This window comes from Natrix helvetica (genome assembly GCF_964273705.1).
Source record: "Natrix helvetica genome assembly, chromosome: 1".
Classification (NCBI taxonomy): domain Eukaryota; kingdom Metazoa; phylum Chordata; class Lepidosauria; order Squamata; family Natricidae; genus Natrix; species Natrix helvetica.
The window spans coordinates 219,263,305-219,290,635 of record NC_138548.1 but is presented as its reverse complement, the minus strand read 5'-3'; the positions used below and the strand labels follow the sequence as shown (position 1 = coordinate 219,290,635).

The 27,331-nt window shown below is 43.0% G+C and overlaps 1 protein-coding gene across 1 annotated transcript; it reads right to left on the bottom strand.

Moving 5' to 3' along the window:
* Positions 1 to 473: 473 nt before the first annotated feature.
* Positions 474 to 13,085, bottom strand: LOC309382900 (keratin, type II cytoskeletal 7-like). The gene is made up of 9 exons (XM_081934862.1): positions 12,419 to 13,085; positions 11,153 to 11,370; positions 10,648 to 10,708; positions 9,275 to 9,370; positions 7,155 to 7,319; positions 5,969 to 6,094; positions 2,929 to 3,149; positions 1,619 to 1,650; positions 474 to 1,531 (listed from the first exon to the last, which is right to left on the bottom strand). Exons 1-9 carry the CDS (start codon positions 12,980 to 12,982, stop codon positions 1,203 to 1,205), a joined length of 1,812 nt encoding a protein of 603 aa, XP_081790988.1. The 5' UTR covers positions 12,983 to 13,085; the 3' UTR covers positions 474 to 1,202.
* Between the last annotated feature and the right edge of the window lie 14,246 nt (positions 13,086 to 27,331).

Genomic DNA, 27,331 nt, shown 5'->3' with positions numbered 1-27,331 from the left:
CAACCTTTTTTTGGCCATGCTCCACTTTAGTATCTCTAAAATCCTGATGTCGCCCCCCCCCCCCCAATTATATATGACATATAATTCTTATTTTACTCAAAAAGTGAATTCTACTCATGCAGAGGAAGCCAAAAAAAAACCGTGTTTAACTTGGTTTAAGCAAGGTTCAAATTACCCCCATTAAAAATCAAATTGCTCCCTGTGGGGTGAGGAATGTTGGGAACCACCACTGCTCTAAAGGAAATTAATTCAGTGAGGCCTACTCTCGGATAAACAAATATGGAATTATAAATAAAAGACTAAATCTTCATGAAGAGTTATTTCCCAGAAAATAATACATGGAGTTTGTACAAGCCACTTCAGGGGTGGCCCATTATTTGAAGTAAAATGATATGCGTAAAACCAACCATTTAAAAAAAAAGAGAGAGACAACATCTAACTTGACTGCAGTTTATTGAAAATGATCAGCTCCTAAGAAAATGGGAAAGAAAGCCTAAGAAATGAAGATAGGTGCAAAATAATCCGCAGAACTGGCCCAAGATTGAATGTTTTCAAAGTACAGTCCTTGATTCCTGGTTTCCTAACCATGAATTGTTGCTTGCTCAGGATTCTGCAGGACCCTGTCTTTCTGCAAACCCAACTGTTGAGTGAAAATGCAGTGGTGGTTTAAGGAAATTGGCATTTAACTTAGCAGTACAAGTTTGACCTGCCTAACATCGACCAAACATATACAGTGAAAACAAATTATCTCCTCAATGAAGCAGGGAACTATAGCAAGACTGAAGAGTACCATCAGTGGGAAGAAGACTCCAGGTAGTGAGAAAAGATCTCTTTCATGCATATCACTATTTGGCAGCCACCAATTAAGCCAAATATATACAGCATACTGAAGGAAGCAAAACCCAGATTCGTAGTTGATTCATCTCCCCTTTCTTTCAAGCGTTTCTCTCTTGGATGTCCTAAAATGGAATTTGGTTACCATTTCATGACTGGTCATCGAAAGCAAGAGAAGTGAGATGGACGATGACCTCCTCAGCAGGGGCTGGCTGCAGGTTTCCTCTGGGAAGGAAATAGAGATCAGATCTTGGGCTTTAGAAGACAAAGTTTGTTCTTTTCTGGGTTGCCAGAATGGGACTGAAAGAGTTGTGTTAACACAAGCAGCTAAAAGATGTTCCTTTCCTTTGGGGGGCCGGGAGAGATACCTAATATCTTCCACTTGATTTGGTGCACGAGCTGGACGTGGTGGTTCTTCGGATGACAGTGCTGGAACCGCTTCCTGAGCCACGAGAGAATCCACCTCCTCCTCCACAGACAGAGCCGCCAGCCCCTCCACCACTTATAATGCCACCGTAGCCTCCACTTCCGTAGCCACAGCTACCTCCGCCGATGCCACCGCCAACACCACTTCCAATGCCACCACAAATGCCACCTCCTATTCCACTACCAACGCCGCTGCCACTGCCGATGCCGCCACCGATGCCGCCACCGATGCCGCCTCCAATGCCACCACCGTAGCTACTACCCCGCACAGCTGTAAAGAAAACACAGAGTTAGTACACACATCTTCACAACTTAAAAAAACTGTAAATATATTCAGGGGAAAGGATAAGATACTTACAGACATGGACATGAGATCCTGAGCCACTGAGCCTGTTTAAAGCAAAAAACACAGGTGATTTTTGAACAAAATTATCCTTCGTGAAATAAACAATTGTGTTGTCTACGAATAGGCTGAGTGATATTTCCATATGATAGTCTACTACAGGGGTGTCAAACCAGTGGGCCACATTTGGCCCACTGAGTGCTTAGATCTGGTCCGTGGAGCCACCCTGGAAACAACAAAAGACTGGCCCACAGTGTCTCTGCCAGCAAAAACGGAGGTTGGGAGGGCTGCGCACGACCCTGCCAGGCTCCACTTTCAGCTGCAATGGCCTCCTGCAGCCGTCTGCCAGTAAAAACAGAGCTTGGGGAGTCTGCACATGGTTCACCCGGGCTCTGTTTTTGGCCATAACAGCCTCCTGCAGTCCTCTAACAGCGAAAATGGAGCCTGGGTAGGTCGCGCATGCAGCCTCTGCCAGGTGAAGATGGAGCCTCAACAAGTGATGTCGAGCTGGCCATGCCCCCGACCATGCCCCCGACCATGCCCCCTATCCTCCCTTGGTCAAGCACAACCCTGATGCGGCCCTCAATCAAATCGAGTTTGACACCCCTGGTCTACTATATATGAATCATAGAATTATGAGCTGCAGCTTGAAACTGACAAGCACAAATCACCTATCCAATTTGTTGTTTGCAAGGTGGAGTCCCCCTTGTCATGAATCCCCATGTCCTACCTGCAAACCAACCCACAAAGGGAAATGGGTGGATTGCTCCCGGCATTACTGCTGGTTATGTGCCCGCAAAAATGCATGCACATTGGCACAAAAATAGGTCTGTGCACGCGCAAAATGTTTAAAAAAAGAAAAAAATTAAATTTGTGCAATTACAATTGTTCTGCGCATGGGCAGAACCAAACATCAAGATGGCGGCTCCGTAAGAGAAACGGTTCGGGGACGTGGCAGGCCTGGGTCACTGCTGGTTCCAGCAACTCAGGCTGCCAAACCACTACCGGTTCTTCCGAACTGCTAGGAACCCACCTCTGAAGGGAACACCTTTGAAATCCAGGTAAGGTGGAGAGTGGGACCTGGAGCACCCATGTGGCATGAAGCACATCAATGTTTCCAAAGGCAAGTCAGAACGACAGAAGTTCCAAATCAAATCTCTTTCCCCAAATCAGGGTGTGAAATATTGACAAGACAATCTCCAACTATTCAGATATTTAAGTAGACATCATTTACATCTATTGGTAGATTTTTAGCTAGATTTAGCTTGTGGGCACTTGGCCCATTGAAAACCAATCCCACTCCTTAAAGGGACCAGCAGACAAACCTGCTCTCTTCTCCTTCCAGCAGTTTCCTATACATGGCAATTTCGATGTCCAGAGCAAGCTTGATGTTCAGCAGCTCTTGGTACTCTTTCAGGAGGCGAGCCAGCTCTTCTTTGTCTTTCGCCAAGGCGCATTCCAAGTCGTGCAGTTTTTGCTTAGCATCTCGGAGAGCCAGTTCACCACGTTCCTCAGCTTCAGAGATGTCAGACTGCAATTTAGCATACTGCAAGGCAAGAGAGATAACAAACAGCTCTAGTTGCCTCATGGACATCTTTTAAACTCCTTTTAGATGAAGTATTTACCATGCTGTGATTCTATTTCATTTGGGAAATTTTCCAGCCGCTTCTACCAAAAGTTCTGAGTTTTTCTCTCTGCACTAAATACGTGCATAATTTTAAACCCACCGTAAATAGTGGGATACCTGCACTATCACTCACATGGTAGCCCTTGGGAACTAGAGATGTCCAGGTCAGAAAAAATAATTAATCCATGTTCGTGTTCTGAGCTCGCTGTTTTATTTCTCTTTTTTAAAGATCTGTTAAAACTCACCCTTTTTTCAACTATCCAAATGCAATTTTAACATAATTACCTCTAATTACGTTTTAAAATAAATGATCTCAAGATAATATCAATCTCTAGTATTAATTTCCATGATGTCATTCCTTCTTAACTTACATTTCTTCTGTGTAGGCTTTTAAAACGTAAGTTCCCCTGTGTAAGCTATTTTCCTTTAGGCAGCTTACTTCAGAAATATACTTTCTATACAATATAGCTTTAGCTTCTTCTCCTTTTTTTAAGTGGACTTTGGATCTAAAAAATGCTTGTGTTCATATTATATGTTACAAAGGAATCTGCCTTGGTGGCAGAATGCTCAGTATGGAAACACAAATGACTTCCTTGACCCTGGGAATTTGATCGTTCATGAGTGGGACAACTTACTTCCAGAAGTTGTGAATGCTCCAACACTGGAAGTGTTTAAGAAGAGATTGGATAGCCATTTGTCTGAAATGGTGTAGGGTTTAATGCCTAAGCAGGGGGTTGGACTAGAAGACCTCCAAGCTCCCTTCCAACTCTGTTAACGCTATTCTGTTCTATTGTAGATGCTCAGCGATGATAAAAGGGCTCAGCACTCTGTCTGAATATGACAGTCTGTTTTATTCTCATGTTCCAGCTGTCAGCCCAGATGCTTAATCCAATTTTTAAAAATGTATTATTATTATTGATTTATTTGAATGTAGAAGCTGCCAACTCTAATGGATTCCGAATTTCTGTCCAGGCAAGCCCTAAATATAAGATCCTCTGACACATTTTTTTTTTGCTACTATTCTTTTCTGAAGCATCATCAGCATGTAATGGAGTTAGAGAGGTAAATCATTTTACACTCCACTTTTTTTTTCAATTATCATTCCTTTAAAACATGGGACCCTGTTACTATGATTCCTTCTACTTTTCAGTTTTGAGGTTGTGAACTAGGATGCTTTGTTTCCCTTATTTCTCCAACTATGATGGTGATTTCCTTATACCACCTCTGAGTTGATGGGGGAGTTGTAAGACACTTCCTTATATCAAGCCAGATCAAGCATCTCTTCAGAAGGCCTTTTCCAGCTATACTATGGTAGACCAATGTAGTAATGTTCTGTGAATGGGCTTATATCTAGGCACAGCTGAAATGTGAACTCTTCTTACTTCGCTTAACAATCTCCTAATGCACTTCAGCAATCTACAAGCATCAGCACAGAAAAGACAAATCTTGGAAGCTTTTTAAAGCCTTTTGTAGCAAGGCTTAAATTGTCTATGAAGATTCTCAGTCATCCAGGTCATGACTGCCCAAAGATGCTTTTTTTTCTCCAAAGGAACCTGGACTTTCTTTGTTTTTCCTTGAGGCATTTCACTTCTCATCCAAGACGCTTCTTCTGAAGAACTGAAGAAACTTCTTGGATGACAAGCAAAATGTCTTCAAGGAAAAACAAAGAAGGTCCAGGTTCCTCTTGGAAAAGAAAAAAGCATCTTTGGGACAAGGCTTGACTTATTGCTCCCTCCCCAGTCCCAAACAGAGTCTATGGACCTTGACTGAGGCTGGGGGACACGCCTCATAATTAGAGAAGATCTATATAAAGAATAATAAAGGATATATAAAGGACAGGAATAGTGAATCCAGCAAGAGCAAAGGGGAAGGTTTAAGCCTTTATGTGAACAAAAGCTTGTACACTGAAGACAGCATTTAATTTCATTGTACCATGTGCAATGACAATAAAATAAACTAATTAAATATGTGTAGCAGAACAGATTCTTTTTAGCTAGATGCTTCAACATCCGGGATTGCCACTTGCAACATGTTCTCCCATGAACCACTGAAGAGTAGATTAAAATTATTAAGAGGCTAAGAAGAGCAACACATTTGAACCATTGGCTCATCCAGTTCGGAATTGCTGACAATGACAAATAGCAGATCTTTAAGATTTAAAGATTTATGAAGATTCTCCAGCCCTACCCGACGACTCCTAAAACATTATTCCTGCCAAACCAGTCTTCTACCATGAACCAGAGCCCTTTATTGGTACACAGCTTTTCCTTTTCAACCACCGCAGAAAAGATTCTATCCCCAAACCAATGTAATTCACATTGCAACACAATTCCATTTTGCTAGCCAAGCCAACAATGTCACACCTGGACTTATATAAAGGTAATGCAATTCATCTTGTGTACAAGAGGGCTCAGCTACGATGATGCAATAAGTTATGTGGATGGGAGAAGCCATTTAAAAGGAGTTTGACAAGTTTCAGTGAAATGTGTTAAGTTACTGAGTCAGAATGTTATCTGCCTGAGAAACAGAAATGCTCCAAGATCTTAAATCAAATGATTTTAAAAAGGCACTTAAAATAAATGATTTTAAAAATAGGCACCTCACGTCCTTAGAATAAGATTTTGCACAAGTTCTCACTAAGAGATTCTTTCCCTCTGTAGAGGTGAATTCGACACTCATCGAGTGACCTGGATCTCCCAAGGAGATTGAATCGTAATCCTTCCCTGCACGCTCCATACCTGCTTCTTGACATGCTCAAGTTCTGAACGCAGTCTCTGGATGTTCCTAGTCAACTCTTGAATCTCCTGCCTGGTGTTGCGCAGATTGTCACCATGCCGTCCTGCTGTGTGCTGCAGCGCTTCATACTGTTGGGCAGAAAAAGTGTAATTAACCATCTTGCTGCATCAGCCCAGTGGATGACCATGGAAGCAGAATAGCTCAGGGATGACAAAGAATGGCCGAACAAACATTCCTAAATTCCAATTTCCAGCAGGCCCAGCCAGCATAGTTAATGGTAACGGATGCTTGAAGTTCTACTTCAGCCACATTCAAAGAGCCATGGCTTTCACACTTTATATTGATTATAGTTTGATTATCAAGGTTCCCAGAAAGGGCTTTGTAAAGCGTTGGGAGTACTGATTCCACACTTAAGATCTTAGGACCGAGATGCAGAAGCTGAGAAATCATTTTAAGTCACATGGGAATTGGCTGAATCTGGGCATGGTTGAAGAGTCTATACAAACGATGTATCAATATCTGTCATGGATAACTAAGGACCATTTTGCCTCAGATAACTGCTTTTTTGTCACATTCTTTCAGAAAATGAAGAAGCTTAAAAACCTTAAAAGATTGGTTAAATTAGGGTCCCCACAAATCACTATCCATGTTCATTTCCAGACTGCGTGTCAGCGCTGAGATTGGACAACTTTAGGACTGACTTGTTGCCCCTTGGCCAGATTTTTTAGGCTTCATCACTCCCAGCCATTTCTCAATCTGATCTCTTCCAGATGAGGCAGGACTGCATTTCACAGAATCCCTAGTGAGCACAGCTGAGAACCTACAAGATAAGTATTCTACAACTTTGGAAAGTGGCAGACAGGGGAAAGCTGATCTGTCCTGAGAATATCAGTCATGGCGTTTGCTGCCAAGGCTTTCTTCAGAGAATTATCGATATTGTACTTTGGTGCGGGAATTACAAATTCGGTTTTAGAAGTCCGGAGAGAAATTAAAGTCCAATTTGCAGGGACTGCATGGAAAAAGAGAGCAATCATTTAAATAGTAGTCTCAGCAAATGAGTAGAAGCGGAAAGTCGCTTCTGCAATGTTCTGTGATTCTGTAGTTTGAATCCTCAAGAGTTCTTGCTTCCCGGAAAAGCATAAGATAAGTTAGGGGATTTTATTTCCTTGCGTCAGTGCGATTACTTACCTGGGAGTGATACCAAGCCTCAGCTTCAGCTCGGCTACTGCGAGCAATCTCTTCATACTGGCTCCTTACTTCATCAATAATACCTTCCAAATTCAAGTGGGTATTATTGTCCATGCTCACTACTACTGAGGTGTCTTGGCCTCCAGTCTGGTACTGAGAGATTTCCTATGACGAATCCAAAAAGCATGAGTTAAGTTGGCAATCTGTCTCACTTTTCCCGTTTCACCACGTGAATTATTTTCCTTACTCCCAATACTGTGCATTTTTTTAATTCATAATTTTATTTAGAACCACCACCACCACCCCTTGTGTTTCTTTTGGAACAGCTTATTTCATTCTGTAACACAAAAAGCTTTGGCCCAATCTGCACCTTTCCCTGTATACTTTTTTAAAAAAAACAACAACACTTTTTTTGAAAGATTTTCAGATCTGAGTAGCTTCAATTGCAAATGCAAAGCACAGTTTTTCAAAATAAAAGGAAGTAAGGTTTTTAAACAAACGGAATTATGACTTTCAGTTTAAAATAAATGTCTAAGCGTCAGGGCGATAAAGAGAAATGTGGTAAAGCAGTAAAAAACAAAAGATGAATGGCAGAACATAATGAGGAATTTAGTAAGCAAAAGTGAGGATTCCCTGCATACTATCTAGTTGCTATCTAGTTTTGATCTTCTATCCAATGATCACTCTTTGTGTGATGCTTCATCTCCTTCTTTTTAAGCTCTGGGTCTGTCTGGGGCTTGTTTGCACCACACAATGACCCCTAACAAGGTTAGAAGGTAGCATGTCATTGAAATTCCCTACAGGCTCAGAATGAGAGTTAAGATGAAGGCTATTGAACCCTGTTTATTGACCTTACTATGGCCCTGTGTGCATTCGAACTCAGGAGGGATTGTTGAAGAGGGGTTAACTAAACTTTGTGGCAACTGGATATATTTTTGTGTGGCAATAGTGGTGTACAAAAAGATTATTTAAACAGGTAGTCCACAACATATGACCACAATTGAGTCCAAAGGTTCTGTTGCTAAAGGTGATGAGTTCTGCCCCATTTTATGACCTTTCTTGTCACAGTTGTTAAGTGAATCGCTGCAGTTGTTAAGTTAGTAGCACAGTTGCTAAGTGAATCTGGCTTCCCCATTGACTTTGCTTGTCGGAAGGTTGCAAAAGCTGATCATATGATACCAGCATATACTGCATCCATCATAAATATGAATCAGTTGCCAAATGTCTGAATTTTGGTCCAGGGACCATGGAGATGCTGCAACAGTTGTGTGGAGAAAGATCATAAATCACTTTTTTCAGTGCTGTTGTTTAGCTTTGAACATCAGTAAAGGAACTGTTGTGAGACAGTGACTACCCATAAAAGAGAACTGGAAGAAGGAATGGTTTTTCTCCACCCTGTGTCTAGGGCAGTGATGGCGAACCTTTTCGGTACCAAGTGCTCAAACCGGAACACGCATGCTGGAGTGTTGGAGACCAACTGGCCAGTGCGCGTATGCCTATTCTCTGGGCATTTTTCAGGCCTTTTTTCCGGCCATTTTCAGGCTGGTGTTTGGGCCATTTTCAGGCTGGTTTTCAGGCTGTTTCCTTGCTATTTGGGGGGCATTTTCAGGCCAAACCCAGACTGAAAATGGCCTAAAAACACCCAGAAAATGGCCTGTTTTGGGGTGTTTTGGGGGCCACTTTCAGGTGGTTTTCTGATGCTCCAGCGCCTGTGAAGACCAGCTGGCCAGCACACATGTGCGTCTCGGAAACCAGAAGAGCAGCTGGCAATGGCGCACATGCCCACAAAGAGGGCGTGCCACTTCTGGTACACGTACTATAGGCTCACCATCACAGGTCTAGGGTCTCCAGACACCTTTGTTTTTAGATGGGTGAGAAAGGAAGAAAAAGTCAGCCATCTCACCATTCTAAGAACATTTGCTGTTATAACATGGAGGTTTTTTTGCACTTGTAACCAAAATCACTGAAAGTGTGTCCTGTGGTCATGTCCTTTTGTGAAATAAGATTCTTTCTTGGAAGAAAAGACTCATGGGTTACATAAAGAGAAATCTGAATTTGGGTTCAGTGGGGCCTAAAAATACCCTTTTACTTCTAACCAATAGAACTGAACCATTCCTTACCACGTCAAAGATTCTTCTCAGGAAGTTAATCTGCTCAGCCAAAGCACCAACTCTTGCTTCCAAGTTACTCTTGGACAAATAGGAACAATCCACATCCTGCAAGGATCCAGAAGAATGTCAGTGTAAATTTTCAACAAGTCTCATTACCAGTTGAACCATACCTAAACTCTTTTTAGCAAGTCTACCCAAAGAGCTCTGTATGCTCCTGTTAGGTTGTTTAATTTTAAGTCTTTGGCTCTCTGTTTTTGAAAGACAACATCAGCAACATGTGAAAAAACAATACAATAGAAAATACATATAAGCAGGACAAAATTGTTCTTTCTGTTCTTCATGGAGTAATTACAGACAGCAAACTTTTTCAAATCACAGCAGGTATCGGCAGGTTTCATACCGTGATACTTTGCTTGTTATACAAATGAAGCAATAGGCTCCATGCAAAGCTTAGGTGAAGCAGACACATTTTTGCATCTTTTTTGACTAATGTAAACCTTACCCTAAAAGGGAGAATTACAGGGAGAAGATGTTTACTATTCCAACATATCAGGAGCTATTGAATTTATAAATAGGTGTATAATCTTTTTTTAATGGTTAAGAGGAGAGGATAATAAGTTTTAATTTCAATGTCAAATTATTACTTTTAGCCAACTCTGAGGACCAAAATTAGTTATTCAACATTTCTAATTGTCTGAATTTGGCAATGCAGCTCGCTAACAACAAAAGCCATATAAAGATTAGGAGATGTGGGATGATAGATGATAGAGATTAGATAGATTATAAGTAGGTAGATGAAAGGGAGGGAGGAAGGGAAGGAGACAGAGAGAGAGACAATGAGAATTAGAATGAGAACTACCATACCATACAGTTTGTGAGAGGAAATCAGTTGCAAAACCTACATATTTTTCATGGCAATCTTGCTAGTGAACATGCATATATCTCTAAACAAGAGAAATGTGCATCAAATTATTATGCATTCAGATTTTTGTATAAACTTGGCAAAAAAAATCTTAATCTTGACAAATGGAACTTGACAAAGAAAAATCTACAGATTTGCTCCTTTCTATTCATGGTTCTGCATCATTTCAAAACACCTTTTAATATGTCAGGCTTCCTGAAGATGGAAAACAAATGTATTAAGGAGATTCATAATTTGATACCATGCTACTTTTCCATATGCAATGAGATTCAAATATGGAATGTAATCCTATAACTGCATCATGTAGCATTTTTGGCAACAGCATCAGGAACAACAAAAAGGTAGGCCTACATTGGAAGGTCATGCAAATTGTTGACCATGGTGACTTAGTTCTTAAAAGTTGGAGAAATCTTTAAAAACAATTTAATTCTATCCAAACTGCCAGATGTTCCCCTCTCACCTTTTTCAACACAACAAAATCATTCTCAGCCGTTGTGCGCCTGTTGATCTCCTCTTCATACCTAGAAAAAAAAGCAAGGTGAGTTTATTGATTTCTTGACCAGGACTTTGACTGCAATCACATATAGACTACAGAAGCCAAGATAAATACTAAATACAAGAAGTCAAGATAAATACAAAGCTATCATAATAAACACAATGAATGGAATGTAAACAAATTCGTCAAAGCAGCATTAAGAAATTAATTATCCCACCTTGTTCATGGAACCAACTTCCTACACTGATTGTAATGTTATCCCCCAACCTTATATCTATAACATTGGACTGCAATATTTATGTTCTCCAGGGCTTGGAGCAGCATGTCCAAAGAACATTCTTTGTGGGAAAGTTTCTCAAGAATTGTGATCAGTGGCATTATTGTGATCTGGTGCTCATCAGGGGGACAGACTATCATCCAACTGCAAGCTGAAAGGGACACAGTGGTCTGTTGTTTCTGAGGTTCTCACTTGTTCTTGAAGTCTTCCACGTAATGCTGCATACTTTGGAGCTCTGTTGACAGCTGTGCCTTCTGGCTGCGGATATTTTCAATCTGATTCCTCAAGCTATTCAGGAACTGCTGGAACTCGGCATCCAAATTCATAGTTGGGCCAATGCCTCGTGTTTGCTGTTGTAGGATTTGCCATTTGGTTTGCAATACTTTGTTTTGTTGCTCCAGAAAGCGAACCTATAAAAGAAATTACTTGAGAAAGTTGCCATCACAACACATTGGGATAACTGAGGGGAAAAATAACAGCAAAGTTGGGCCCTTCCAGCTAAATGAACCTTAGCTTGAGAGGCAGGAGCAAACTCTTTATGTTCCCGTCTCTATTTCACTTTTCTTTTCTTTGTAAAATTGAAACTCTGATCATCTAGGAATGAGATGAAGATCTAAAGGACACAATCATTTTGAGAAATTCATGAATCTCACTGGATTTCCTTCAGCTGCCAGTGGAAATCAATGAAGGGCTTTGTTCTACTGTATATCCTTCAAACTCTATTCTGGTCCAGGCACTTTACAAGAGTCTATGTGGTTACTTGTGCTGAGCAAGGATATTCCAGACAGACTCATCCAAGAAATGCAAATGCTGCCTCTTTCTTGATAGACTACAAATGATGGACACAAAGTTTTGAGTAACAAGGCATCATTGTTTGAAAAGCTTCTGATAGTTTTCAGGCTTGGCATTTGCACTGAGCCATTTTTTAATCATTGGCAATTCCAGTTACAGCTTAGGTAGGAAGGTTTGGAGGCCGGCAACTGATTTAGCCATTACAAAATATCTTTTTTTTAATGGTCTGAAAACATTCAGGCATATGTAAGGCAATCAATTACATTTTGTATTATAAATTCTACACATGCTAGGTTTTAGAAGTGGCAACCCTTTCTGTTATCCTGAAATCATTTTGAAAAATCTACCCTAATGAACACCCTAATCGCTTTTCCTGGTTTTCTACTTCTTCCCAGACATTTGCTTCTATTCCATTCATCACTAAACATCCATTTCCAAGAGCCCGACAAACAGAAGCATTTTAAATAGCTACTAGGAGTCTTCGTAGGTCTCATGATATCAAAGGATATTCTATGCAATTTCCAAATAAAGAGGGTTAGTAAATGAACTCACATCAGGAACTTTAGATGTTACTAGATTGTTAAGCACAAATTGCATCAAGTTCCCCTTGACATGCATTCCATGACATCAATCAAAAATGTAGCACTTTCTGTTCTATTAACCTACCTTGTCAATGAAGGAAGCAAACTGGTTGTTGAGGACTTTGATCTGCTCTTTCTCTTGATTTTTTACATGCTGTATTTGGGGGTCAATTTCTACCCGGACCGGTTGCAGAAGATTTGGATCTACTTGGACACTACCAATACCTCCAGATCCATGGCCTCCAAGTCCTCTACCACCTAACCCACCTCCTATTCCTCCATAACCACCTCCTATTCCTCCATAACCACCTCCTATTCCTCCGTAACCACCTCCTATTCCCCCGTAACCACCTCCTATTCCTCCACAGCTGCCTCCTATTCCACCATAGCCACCACCTATTCCTCCATAGCCACCACCATATCCCCCACAGATGCCCCCTCCATAGCCAGATCCATAGGAAATCCTTGTAACTCCACCATAGTTATGGAGGCTCCTGCTACCATATTGGCCTCTCATACCGCCACCATATCCTCTGCATGAAGAATAGCTACGTCTGATTCCTCCTCCGGTGCCGCCACCAAAAGCAGAACACGAGCTGTAGCCCCTTCTACTCCCCTTAGAGCCTTGGCAGATGGTCTGGAAAGACATTGTTGTGTTCAGGTCAAGGGAGCAAAGAGAAAATGAAGAGGCCTAGTAGCAGCTGGGGCAAAGTTTAAAATAAAGGAGTAGCTGGAGAGTGCTGATCCCAAAGAAAGCCAAATCCCTCTGGATCCAGAGCTGGAATCAGCCTCCCTTTTATGTATTCTAGGGAGGTGTTGGATTTGATTTTGCATGGGCGGGAAAGAGGATATCATTATATTGTGTTCGTGGCTTGGTGTGGTTGACAGATCTTCATCTCCAGTTTACCAAACATTGACTCTACCCATCAGCACAGCCCTTCTTACCAAAAGAAGAAAGGGAAGGCGAAGATGAGGAGGAGGAGGAGGAGGAGGAGGAGCAGCTATCGTGCAATATATTCAGTGACTAAGATGTCTTAAGCTTGATTATTGTAGCTGATGAGTAGACCTGACAAAGAGCAATCGCCTTTATTCTCAATGGCAATGGTATCAGTCTCTCCATCTGCTTTTCAAATTGCAGAGTCCCAGGGCAGGCAGCTGCTGTGCAGACTGTCAAGCAATAGCCCAGTTTTCACAATTCCCAAAGCACGCCCGCAATTACAGCCTGAGTATGCCTCGATGTGGAAAATTGCCCTTGGCACCCTAAGAGCGGTTTTTCAACTTGCAATTCATGGAGCATCACCATCACCTCAGCAAATCGTTATTTGAAAACAACTTTGCTGGATAGGATCGGGAGAGAGTGCAGTGCTTTTTCAGAGGCAACCCTTACAGCTTTGTACCAGGAGCATCAAGGATCTGGCTTCAACACAATCTAAATCCTAGGTGGGGGAAAACTGACTTGCGAAAGATGAAGATCAGCTGCTGATCAAGAGAAAATGAGCACACCTGGGTGACAGGGAATGGTAGGCGGAAGGAAACCTAAAAGCAATGGAAAACTGAAGTGCCTACTTTCTTCCACAGAGATAGGCAAAGGGGAATGACAAAGAATTGTCAGGTTAAGCAAAAGCAATAAAAAGATAAGTTTGACACCAGTTTTCATGCCCTGCTTGCAGTGAAGTAGCTAAATCTGTTTTTTCCTCTGCTGCTTTTTTGAAGCAAGCCTTGTGTATTAGTGGGCAAGCAGACCCCACCAGAAAGTATAAAGAAGAACCCAAGATAGGGAAGTAGTTTAGAAAGGGTGGACCAGAGGTGGACAAAGAAGTCTGAAAATGGTACGGACCATGGTGTGCTGAAGCCATCTTGTGCCAGCTTGCAAGAGCCAACTGTTACATTTTTGGGAATTTTGCAAGCCAATTGAGAAAGTTGCCATCACAATGATGGCAACACCATAGTGGCAATGGAGTCAGCCATATCAGTGAGTCTTGGAGACGTTGAAGGAGCTCAACAGTGTATTTCCCAGCACCTATCTTCCTAGAACAGGGGTGTCCAAACTTGGGAACTTTAAGACTTGTGGACTTCAACTCCCAGAATTCCCCAGCCAGCCATGCTGGTTGGGGAATTCTGGGAGTTGAAGTCCACAAGTCTTAAAGTTCCCAAGTTTGGACACCCCTGTCCTAGAGGAAGGGAATGCTTTGAATAGCTCTTCCGCTTTACGATCAGTTTGGAAAAGCCAGTTGTTAAACATCACTGGGTAGAGATGTGGCTGCAAAACTTTGATCAGGATTGCTGTCAACCCACAGGGATTAGGTACTTATTCTCACAATAATGACATCAACCTGAAGAAAACTATGATGAAATGTGTGTATTGTTATTATGGAATTAATTCATCGAGAAGATGCTGCCTAAGCTGTAGCAGGCTCTTATCATTTACTTGATATTTATATATTCCATATACATATAATAGCTGGAGCTATGTGACATTTTCCTTTTTTTTCCTTCTTCCTTTTTCATTTAAAAAGACTTATAATTAAAACAGGTGGGCCAAATAATATATAAATATCCTCATCATCATCTCATCAATCCTGTTTTAAAATCCACCTCAATTTAAACCTGCTTTGGTTTCACTACTATGCCCTTGAACATTATTACCCAAGATTGAGCACTTATTTTAGCGCAGTAATTATAACACAACACCAATCATTTTAATATTAAGGGAATTGCCCCTGGACGTATCTCCTTTACCTACACAGAAGTACCACTGGCACATCAGAACACTGTATCTAAAAGTATGAGGTAATATATGACTCCTGATATTTTATAAGACATACCCTACTGGTTTTCTTGGCAACCAGATGGAAGTGGTTTGCCACTGCTTTCTTCTGTGGTGCTTTTCAACTTCCTAGTCTAGCTAAACTTTGGTATTTCTCAGTAGCTCTACCAAATAAGAAGCAATGAGGTACCACTTAGCTTTTGGAAGTCAGCCAATATTGCCTAGGTTCTGCTCGAAAAATTGAATGTTATACCAATGGAGATATGTTTTTGAAAAGCACAAGGAAATTAACTTTAACTTTAACTTTTATTTGATTTCTAGACCGCCCCTCTCCCAGAAGGGACTCGGGGCGGTGTACAGTCATATTAAAAACAATCAATATACATAGTATAAATATAAAATAAATATAGGTGTGGCTGGAGGAGGTAGCAATAATTTACTGTACAATAGTTAAAGTTAGGTTTAAAATTTAAAAATTTAAAAAATTTAAAAATACATTAAAAACACCCCTAAAAACTATCCCAGGATAAAATATTTGCCAGGAGGTATAAATGGGACTATAAGTGGGCCAGGCCAGCTAATCGGAACAGGTGAGTCTTAAGTTTCTGTCGGAAGGAGCGGAGGTCGGTAGTAGTTCTGATATCGGGGGGGAGGTCATTCCAGAGGGTTGGGCCCATCACAGAGAAGGCTCTACTCCTAGGTGCCACCCGTTGGCATTGCTTGGTGGATGGCACCCGGAGGAGTCCCTCCCTGTGAGAGCGAATTGGTCGCAGGGATGTATGCGGTAGGATGCGATCCCGCAGGTAACTAGGTCCTGTGCCATGGAGTGCTTTGAAGATGGTAATCAGCACCTTGAAATGCACCCGAAAAACCACAGGCAGCCAGTGCAGCTCGCGCAGGAGAGGTGTTATGTGGGAGTACCTAGTACTCCCCATGATAGCCCGCGCGGCCGCATTCTGAACTAGCTGTAGTCTTCGGGTGCATCTCAAGGGGAGCCCCATGTAAGTAGGTTTTCTTCTCAGGGAAGTGGCATTTAAAAAATATCTGCTGATAACAACCACTTACTTACAATCTCAATCTTATAATATCCTATGCAATAGTTGCTTTAAAAGGCAGGTAGTGCCCTAGTTATGACCGCAACTGAGCCCAACATTCATACTGCTAAGTGAAACATTTATTAAGTGAGTTTTCCCCCATTTTAAGACTTTCTTTTTGTTGTTAAATGAATCAATGCATTTGTTAAGTTAATAATATGCTTGTTAAGTGAATCCGGACTCCCCATTGACCTTGCTCAACTCAGAAGGTCGTAAAAGCTGATCACGAGACCCCAGGGACATTGCAACCATCATAAATATAAATCAGTTGCCAAGCATTTGAATTTTGATCATGTGACCATGAGGATGCTGCAATGGTTGTAAGTGTGAAAAACGGTCATATGTTATGTTTTTCAGTGCCATTTGAACAGCCACTAAATGAACTGTTGAAGTCGAGGATTACCTGTAATCATTGCCTCAATAGTCAATGAATGGCTGGGTTTAGCCTGTAACAAAATAAGGGATACAGGTCCAAAATAACAAGAGTGCTTTGGAGGTAGTAAAGAATACTTTAAGTACAAAGGAAGGGAAGAAAAAAAACAGCCTTGAGAAGGGAGTGAGGTGAGTACAGAGATATGTCATTTGTTCTTATCCTTCAAAAATATCTGCTGGTTGATTTCAGCAAGTGCAGATAGGTCCTGAGTCTCAGTTTATTAATTCTCGTCCAGCCTATGATCCTGCCTGAGTTCAAAATAGCAGTTGGCTCCCCAAATCCCTTAGTAACCTCTCCCTCATCTAACAATTTTAGTTAGATGCTGAAAACGATGTCCACAATCTCAGCAGAATAATAATCCTTTAGAATTGGCCATCCAAGTTGGGCACCTACCGGATGGGGCCTCCACATCCCATTTCTTCTCAGAAGACCACAACTAAAGTTACTGAAAGCTACTTAAAAGTAAAAAGTAAAAAAAAAAAAGATGGCGCTTATCCAGCCTTTTCCCAATGCAATTCATTTCATGAGACAACTAGCAACTGCTGGTGTTGTTATAGAGCCGGCCCTTGTATCGGATTCATTAGATCGGGTAAAGGAAAGGCACACTCAGGCTTAGGCAACAACAGCTCTTTATTAACAGAAGTCAACTATGTACAATCCAGCGAAGGTTCAGTCTGATAGCAGCCCTTTTATAGGGAGCTGTCAGGCCCTTCGACCAATCAGGTTGAATCTCTGTTCCCGCCGGAACAGAGGACCTTGGTGTAAACCATTGTAACTGATTCTGGTATCTAATACCCCTCCCTTCTTAGAAGGGATCAACTGACTTGTGACGTAGTCACTCAGGTAGGCGGGCTTTCTGGTGGCTCGCCCAGACCTGCGCAGTTCAGTTGCTGGGTGTTCTTCAGTCAGGTCGGACTGACCTGTTGACTCTGTGGCTTTGCCTGGTGGAAGCTCCTGGAACCTTTCCCAGGCCGCGGCTGGAGCTTCTAAAGCCGGTTCGCTCGGAGCCTGCTGTGGGCCTGCAACACTAATAGATGAGTATCCCTGTACCTTCGGGCTTGAGTTGTCTGTGTAAGGAGTGACTTCTTGCTCCTTTTGGGTAGGGTTTTGGCTAACTCATGCAGGGGTTACATCTGGCTGCCTAAGATTGGAGTTGGAGAGGCGGCCATGGAGTTGGTCAATGTGCCTTCTCCAATTCCGACAATCCTCAAACTCTACTAAGTAAGAGCGAGGTCCAGTGATGCCTATCACTATGGCAGGAATCCGCAGAGTCCCCCCAACGTATTTGTGGGTGTAAACTGAATCCCCTATGCTAAAGTTCCTTATTTTGCATGTTGAATCTGGGGGCGATGCGGCAGAGTACTTTGGGTGTAGCCGGTCTAAGTGGGACCTTAGCCGAGGACCCATTAGAAGCTTGGAGGGGCTTCTCCCTATAGTGGCACTTGGCATGATGTATTGTATGAGGAGGAATTGATCAACCCGTGTTTGCCAATCTCCCGGGTCCATCCTGGATAGGGCGTCTTACAGATCTCACCATTCTCTCCGCCTGACCATTGGAAGCCAGATGGAATAGAGCGACCAGGGCATGTCTGATTCCCTGCGCTGCTAAGTAGGTCTCGAACTGCATGGCTATAAATTGGGGCCCGTTGTCAGAGACCAAGACATTGGGCAGGCCGTGCATGGAGAAAAGTCTCCGTAGTGCCTTGATGACCGCTTCTGCCATGGTAGAGGTCATAAGGACTACTTCTAGCCATTTCAAGTAGGTGTCCACAACTACCATGAAATTCTGGCCGCAAACTGGGCCAGCGAAATCTATGTGCACCCTAGACATGGTGCTTGAGGTCGCTCCCAGTCCTTAGCAGGCGCCTCTGGGGGAGCTGGTCTGGACTCCTGGCATGGTGTGCAGGTAGCCACCCATTCTTCTATCTCCCTGTCCATGTTAGGCCACCACACATAACTCCTGGCCAAAGACTTCATCCTGACAATTCCAGGATGCCCTACTTGCAAAGCCTCTAATACTGCAATGCGCAGTTTGGGTGGAACAATGACCTGGTCCCCCCACAGTGGACAACTGTTTATTACAGACAGCTCATCACATTTGCAGTAAAACATTTTAAATTCAGACCCAACAGGCCCCTTGGGCCACCCCCTCCACACCCAGTTCAAAACATGTTTGAGGGCGGATTCTTTTGCAGAGTGGCGGGCAACGTCACTAGACAAGATAGGACCAGTCTCTAGGCAGTCAGTGAGAAGGACTGGTGTCTTGGGGGTAGGGTCTGCAAGCAGTTCAGGCATTGGGCATCGACTCAAGGTGTCAGCATGCCCCAATGTAGAGCCAGGTCGATGGACAAGGTGATAACTGTAGGCCGCAAAGAAGATTGTCCATCTGGTCATTTACAGCGACAAAGAAGCTGGAGTTGGCCGGTCCCCAGCCAGCAAGCCCAGTAGTGGCTTGTGGTCTGTGATGAGTTCAAAGTCATGGCCATAGAGGTACTCATGGAATCTTTTATTGTCGGCGACTGCAGCCAGAGCCTCACGGTCCAGTTGGCTGTAGTTCTGCTCGGCAGCAGACAAGGTTCACGAGTAATAAGCGATGGACGCCTCAGTTCCATTGGGCATGCGGTGGCTGAGGACAGCTCTGATGCCAAATGGGGAAGCATCGCACGTTAGAATAAGCATCGCACATCTAGATGCCAAATGGGGAAGCATCGCACGTTAGAATAGCATCGCACGTAAGAATTAGTCTAGCTGCATTGGACCAAAAACGACAGCAGTCTTTTCACCGCGCCAAATGTGGCTGCTTCAGGACCACTTTGCATTTTTTGCAAGAAGCCAATGTAAAGGTTCAGCAACTGTGGCTTTCTGTTTGAGAAAGACGCTGTAGAAGTTAAGGAGCCCAAGGAACACCTGCAACTCAGTCTGATTGCAAGGTGTAGGGGCATCCTGGATTGCCTTAATTTTTTTATTGGTTGGGTGAATCCCAGAGCCGTCGATGAGGTACCCTAGGAATTCAACCCTTGGCACATTAATTTGGCATTTTTCCTTTTTGAGGTGGAGGCCTTTGTCTCTGATTCTGGCCAGAACAGTTCTCAATCTTTTGAATAATTGTGCCTTATTTGTAGTTGATACCAAGATGTTGTCGAAATAGGGGACGACGCCTGGAATCCCCTGCAAAAGCCGTTCCATGACACTTTGGAACAGTCCAGTCCAGGGGCGATACTAACTCCAAATCCTAACATACTGAAAATGAATTTAACCATTTTAGAAGCTTTTTTTCCCACGTGAGGAAGGACAAAGACCATCTGTAATTTTATTTTATTTATTTTTCGTCTTGCAGTTTACAGTTTTGTGTTGCTAAATCTAGTTGGGTCTGCAAGAAGGTCATAATCTACAAAGCAATGGGTGTGTCATCCCAATCCAAACACCAAGCATCAATCCAAATACCAATCATCATACCACTCTATAAAGCCTTGGTAAGACCACGCCTAGAATACTGTATCTAGTTTTGGTCATCACACTATAAAAAAAGATGTTGAGACTCTAGAAAAAGTGCAGAGAAGAGCAACTAAGATGATTAGGGGATTGGAGGCTAAACCATCTGAAGAATGGTTACAGGAATTGGGCATGGGTAGTCTAGTGAAGAGAAGGACCAGGGGTGACATGATAGCAATGTTCCAATATTTGAGGGGCTGCCACAGAGAAGAGGGGGTTAAGCTATTTTCCAAGGCACCCGAAGGCCAGGCAAGGAAAAATGGATGGAAACTGATTAAGGAGAAATTCAACCTAGAAATAAGGAGAAATTTTCTGACAGTGAGAACAATAAACCAATGAAACAGCTTGCCTTCAGAGGTTGTGGGAGCTTCATCCCTGGAAGCTTTCAAGAAGAGACTGGACTGCCATCTGTCAGAAATGGTGTAGGGTCTCCTGCTTGGGCAGGGGCTTAGACTAGATGACCTACAAGGTCCCTTTCAACTCTGTCAATCTAATCTAATCTTGTTGCTTTTGTATCTGCATTAACATGCATGCACAGTTAAAAGGGGCATGGCTTGAGCCACAAGGCAAAATCTTGCAAATTTTGCAAAAAGAAACCTGCAGGTGCTGGTCCACATTGATTTTGCTGGCTACAGGGGTGTTGGGGAGCAGGTACATATTGGTGCGTATAAGTCCTTATGAAAATCAGAAGTCCAACAATGTTTTCCCCCCTCTCTTGTAGAAATGTTGGTTACTCTTTTGCCTATGATGCACTAATGATTTATTATGCATGGATGAAAATGAATTTATTTTTGTTTGAAGTTAAGAAATAGATTAAGATATGTGTTCATTCAATCTTTGAAAAATCTGTTTTAAAATGAGATGATAGAGAAATTTGTTTCTTTGTGGTCTAGATTTAACAATAAGAAAATCTTACATTGATGTTATATGGATTCTATTTTGTTTTTCCTTATACCTGTTTCCTTTTTTTTCTTTTCCTTTATGTTCAGTTTATTTTATCACTGCAACGTAGGTTTATTTTACTATACTGTCAAATGAACTAACTGACTTATTTTAATATATTAAACTTCACTAATGTTTTTAAGTGATTTGATTTTTGATTAATGTCTTTTAAAATGAGCGACAAATCAATTCTGTGGTTTTTTAAAAAGAGATATGGTTATTATTATTGTTATTGGTCATCCCACAGTCAACCACATATTTAGACAGGATCTGGTATTTTTATCCACCTATCGAGTCCTTCCCAATCACCTGGGATAGGTTGTCATTATTTGACGATGTTAAAGGTATTGTCGCAGGATATAAGCTGTTCCAAATAAAGTTGTCCTTTGCAATTGACTGATGGTGAGAATTAATTATTATAATTAATAATACTTACTAATAATTACTTGTAGGAGATGACCAGGCTAAGCCCAAGGGAGGCGTGAAAGTCATCATCATCTCAAATCCCTTCACACCCACGAGATTTTAGTCAGCATACCTTGAATTCCATTGACTCTTATCTATTGCCAACTCTCTTTGACCGTTAGTAGTTCAGTTTCTTGTAGAGAGATTTAGCATACAATAAACCTATATGTACATTTGTCTGAACAGCCTGGATTTCTGATTTCCTGCTTTTGATCTTACTATTGTTATTACATGTATCATTGGTTTTAAATCCTCTGGAATGTGCACGCTGGCCAGCTGAGTTCACTATTTTTAAAAACCATTTTTTTGCCCTCCCCAGACTCCAGAGGCTTTATAGGAGCCTGGGGAGGGCAAAAAGATCCCCCCCTGCCCCCCGGAGGCTTCAGGGACCATCCGGAGGCATCCCTGAAGCCTTCGGAACACTTAAAATGACCCTCCGAGCAAACCGGAAGTCACTTCCGGTTTGCTCGGAGGGTCGTTTTGAGCGCTCCGAAGGCGTCAGGGAAGCCTCTGGACCGTCCCCGAAGCCTTCGGAACGCTTAAAACGATCCTCCGAGCAAACCGGAACTCACTTCTCAGAGGGTCATTTTAAGCGTTCCGAAGGCTTCAGGGAAGCCTCCGGACGGTCCCTGAAGCCTCCGGAGGGCCTCCGGGGGGGCGGGGGGGCTCTTTCCGCCCTCCCCAGGCTCCTATAAAGCCTCTGGAGCCTGGGGAGGGCGAAAAAAGCATGTAAAAATGGGGGGGTCAGGCCTGTTGTGCGCGCATGCACACTGGGGTGTCACACATTGCATTATGGGTGCGGCACGCCCACACACGACCCTCCTGCGCTCCCCCCACTTGTGGCACGCGAGCCAAAAAAGGTTCGCCATCGCTGAGATATGTCAATTTCAGTTAGCACCAAGGTGGATGATAGTACAGGTATAGGATGGACAGATAGTATGACCACAATTGAGCCCCGAATTTCTGTTCTTAAGTGAGACATTTGTTAAGTGAGCTTTGCCACATTTTATAACTTTCTTGCCACAGTTGTAAAGTGAATCACTGCAGTTGTTAAGTTAGTAGCATGGTTGTTAAACGAATCTGGCTTCCCTGTTGACTTTGTTTGGCAGAAGGTTACAATAGGGATCACATGACCCCAGAACAGTGCCACCATCACAAGTATGAGTAAGTTGCCAAGCATCCAAATTTTGGTCACATGACAATATTAATAGTGCTAAGTGTGAAAAATGCTCATAAGTCACTTTTTTCAGTGATGTTGTAATTTCAAATGGTCACCAAATGAACTGTTGCAAGCCCAGGACTACCTGTACTATTGACCAGTTAAGTCAGAGAGCAGGGCTGGTTAACTTGCAGTTAGTACTTGTTAGGAAAGCTCTATGCTGGGAGGAAAACTGTTCAGGCTGCTATAAAGAAGACAGAGTCAACCTATTCTCCAAAGCACCTGAGGGTAGAACAAGAAGCAATGGATGGAAAGTAATCAAGGAGAGAAGCTACTTAGAACTGAGGAGAATTTTCCTGACAGAACAATTAACCAGTAGAACAACTTGCCTCCAGAAGTTGTGAATGCTTCAACACTGAAAGTTTTTAAGAAGATGTTGGACAACCATTTGTTTGAAATGGTATAAGGTTTCCTGCCTGACCAGGGAGTTAGACTAGGAGAACTCCAAGGTCCCTTCCAACTCTGTTATTCTATTATTCATGGAATCCAATTCTACCATTCTGGATTCTCTCCTTCCCACAAACTGTTCCAATCAGGCAGACAGCACATGCATGTGTCTGCATGCACCAGTTATGCACCCTTTTCATGTCATTGGGAAAAGATAATCCAGAATGAACAGAAGTGAATGTTTAACATGCAAATTCAGCGCCTATCCAAAGCAGCTATATCTGTCTTTAGACTTCCATATGAACCTGGGGGAAAAAATGTGGCTGCTCTATTGAACCAACACAAAGCACATCTGTGTGCATGCCAGGGGTGGGCTGCTGGGAGCTTGCACGGGTTTAGGTGATCTTCTAGCTAGGATTCTGCCCAGTTCGGCGAACCCCCTCCCCAATGTCACCCCTGCATTGGGGGCTCTGCTCACCCTGCCCCATCCATCATGCAAGGTAAGTGCAGGGCCCATGCAGAGGCTTGGGGAGGGCGAAAAAAGGGTCTACTGGGGGTTCCAAAAGTCCAGAAATGGGCCTGTTTCCAGCCTCCGGAGGGCCTCCAGAGCCCAGGGGAAACCATTTTCATCCTCTCGGAGCCTGAGGAGGACAAAAAGCACCCCCCTGCAGTGGTTCAGGAGGCCGACTAGGCAATGCCCACCCAGCAACAGGGCAGCGAAACTGTTACTACAATTTTTGAAGCCCACCCCTGATGTGCTCCCTAGGCGTAAATTGTTCTTGTCATCTACAAATGTTAATAGTGCGTTTGACCCCTGAAAAACAAAGCTGCAATAGCAATAGTGTCACACCCAAATGCAAAGCAAGAACGCCACACAAAAGTATTCTAGGGTTCACCTAGAATCCAAAAATAAAGCAAGCATAAATTTTCCACCCTTATGCATTAAAGAACACTAAAGCTTTTAGGATCAATTCTGATTTGGCGTAACTTTTTCCCCCCTAGCTTTTGAAATGAGCGTCTAAACTTGTAAAAGCTCTCAGATAAAAGACTATTTCATCACCATTTTCGTTCACACACCTGTGCACACAGAATTTACTTTTTAATATTTTTCCAGTTCTATGCAAAGAATAGATCGTATTCTGCCCCATACATCCCTGCGACCAATTCGCTTGCACAGAGAGGGACTCCTCCAGGTACCGTCCACCAGACAGTGTCGAGGGGCGGCGCCTAGGAGTAGAGCCTTCTCTGTGGCGGGCCCAGCCCTGTGGAATGACCTCCCTCCGGATATCAGGACTACGTCTGACCTCCATTCCTTCCGAGTTAAGCTCAAGACCCACCTATTCCAAGTAGCTGGCCTGGCTCAACCATGATCTAACTATATCGCTCCTGACGGGTTTTTATTAGTATAATTCAATTGAATTTATTTATTGGGATTTTTAAATATTGTGACTTTTTAATTGTTTTACAGCTATCAGCCTACCTCCTCCTTGTATACGTCTTATATACGTCCTTGTCATATGTATGTCCTGTCCAGATTTGTATTGTACTTTGTATTCTATTTGTTTATTGTACGCCGCCCCGAGTCCTTCGGGAGAGGGTGCGGCTTAGAAGTAAATATTCTATTCTATTCTATTCTATTCTATTTCTGCATTCCTTTCATTTTCAAACAGAGCCATATTTCAGGGAGAATGGATTACGGCAGCTTGTCATGTTCGTCTCAATACAATCCAACTTTTCCTCCTTCCCCTTCCCCACTGAATCTAAGAAAGCCATTAGATCTGAGGCAAGACATTCTTACTGGCTAACAATAATAATAACTTTTTAAAAGGAACTAGCCCATTTCACACAAAAATGATTGGGCAAAACAAAAATTATGTCGGCTTATTGTGCTCAAGCCTTTGATTCTACAAGCAGTTGTTTTTAAAGACAAGTTGGAGATCTGGGTTTGTTTACAATCAGCAACGGCTGATGTGGCCATATGGCCATCTTAATCATTACCTGTTCCATTTCTGCCCATGCGTATGTTGGATTGCTGGGAAACAGCTGTATATTCTCTAGCTTTAGCTTTGTGCTAGAGCAGTGAGGGCTAATCTTTTTGCCATCGCATGCCAAAAGCAGGGGGAGCGCAGGGGGGCGTACGTGCCCATGCCCACACCCATAATTCTGTGCCCCCCCCCCGCATATGCACATGACACACACACCCTGCGCTTCCTCCGGTTTTGGCACTTGATAGCATGGTGGACCCGTTTTTCCTAGAAAGAGTCTGGAGCCTGGGGAGGGCGAAAACGGCCTTCCCCACCCCCCGGAGGCTCTCTGGATGCCAAAAATGGCCCATTTGCCAACTTCTGGCCAGACTGGAAGGCCCGTTGTTCACTCTCCCCAGGCTTCACAACTTTTCTAGGAGTCTGGCGAGGGCAAAAATGGCCTTCGCCTCCCCCACCCCGGAGGCCGAAAACAGCCTGTTTCCTGACTTCTGGTGGGCCCAGAATGCCCAAAAATCAGCTGGCTGGTGTGTGCATGTGTGCCGGAGCTAAGCTCATGGGTCCACCAATATGACTTAATGTGCCACCTGTGGCATGCGTACCATGGGTTTGCCATCACGGTGCTAGAGAAACCTAATTGGAGGAGGGTAGCAGGTCTTGTCCCACTTGATGACTTGGACTATTGTATCCAGATGCTGCAAAGATGCTTCTAATTTAGGATAAAATAGTTCTTCACATTGAATTAAAACCAAGCTACTGGTTCATTGTCAAAAGAGTCTAGACAATTCTATAAAGCAATCAGACAAGGGTTAGGGAAGGGAGGCAGGTGCCAAGAGCATTGTTCTCCTCCTTAATGCCTTAAAGGCATTCTCTGTTTCATCTCAGGCCTTCTCCAGCTAAAATTTGCTCAGGTTTTGCAGCCGGTATGTACAGAATTTTGCAATTAAAAGTGTCCCACAAATTAAAATTGTACCTGAGTGCAAATCCTGTTCCTAGGCATATAATTGATCTGTGATGAGCTTCTGATTTTATCATAGAGCTATTTGGCATCTGGAAACTAAAAATGGGACAGTGTGTATGAGGCCAGTGATACAATTAGAGTAGAGCAAGAAGAAGAAGAAGAAGAAGAAGAAGAAAGTAATAGCAAGGATGATTAGACCATAGGCTCAGCAAACAATATTACAGATACTGGATTTTTTGCTGGTGCCTTCTCACCTATTGTTTTCTGGGGAAGCTTGGTGATCAAGCCCTTCTGTGTATCTCTAAACTATGTCCCCATGATCCAGCCCTAGTTATACTATAGTATGAGACCTTCTCTACACAATTCAGCCTACACCATTGCTCATCAACTTAAAAAGATGTGTTAAAAGTATGTCTGTGCCACTCCCTTAGTATTAGTCTCGGCTTCAGTGTGGAGGATCAAACCCTGATAAGCATGGTGCATCTCAGGTTAAGGACGTATGCGTATCTGTGCCCCTTCTTGCCTTGTGTGGGGTTTGAGAGGGAGCAGAATGGATCCGTTGCCCCATTTCCTCTTTCAGAGTCTTGCTATGGTATTACTGGTATAGGGGAGACATGATAGCAGTATTCCAATATCTCAGGGGCTGCCATAAAGAAATGGGAGTCAAACTATTCTCCAAAGCACTTGAGGGCAGGACAAGGAGCAATGGGTGGAAACTAAACAAGGAGAGAAGCAACTTAGAACTGAGGAGAAATTTCCTGACAATTAGAACAAATAATCAGTGGAACAACTTGCCTCCAGAAGTTGTGAATGCTCCAACAATGGATGTTTTTAAGGAAATGTTGGATAAACTTTTGTCTGAAGTGGTGGAGGGTTTCCTGCCTAGGCAGGGGGTTGGACTAAAAGATCTCCAAGGTCCGTTCCAACTCTGTTATTCTATTCTATTCTATTCTATTCTATTCTATTTGTTGGTCTGGTTGATTATTAGATCATCTATCCCCGTGATTGCAGGTGGCACACGGAGCCATTTGTTAGGGCACATGATGCGTTGAGCTGTCAGCTCCAGCGCACATGCGCGCACTGGCCAGCTGACTTCAGCCTTCTTTTGAGTCCGTTTTTCACCCTCCGGAGGCTTCCCTGAAGCCTCCAGAGCATGAAAAACCAGCCCTACAGGCAAACCGCAAGTTCGGGAGCGGACTTCCGGTTTGCTCATAGGGCCATTTTTCACCTTCCAGAGCCTTTAGAAGGCTTCAGGA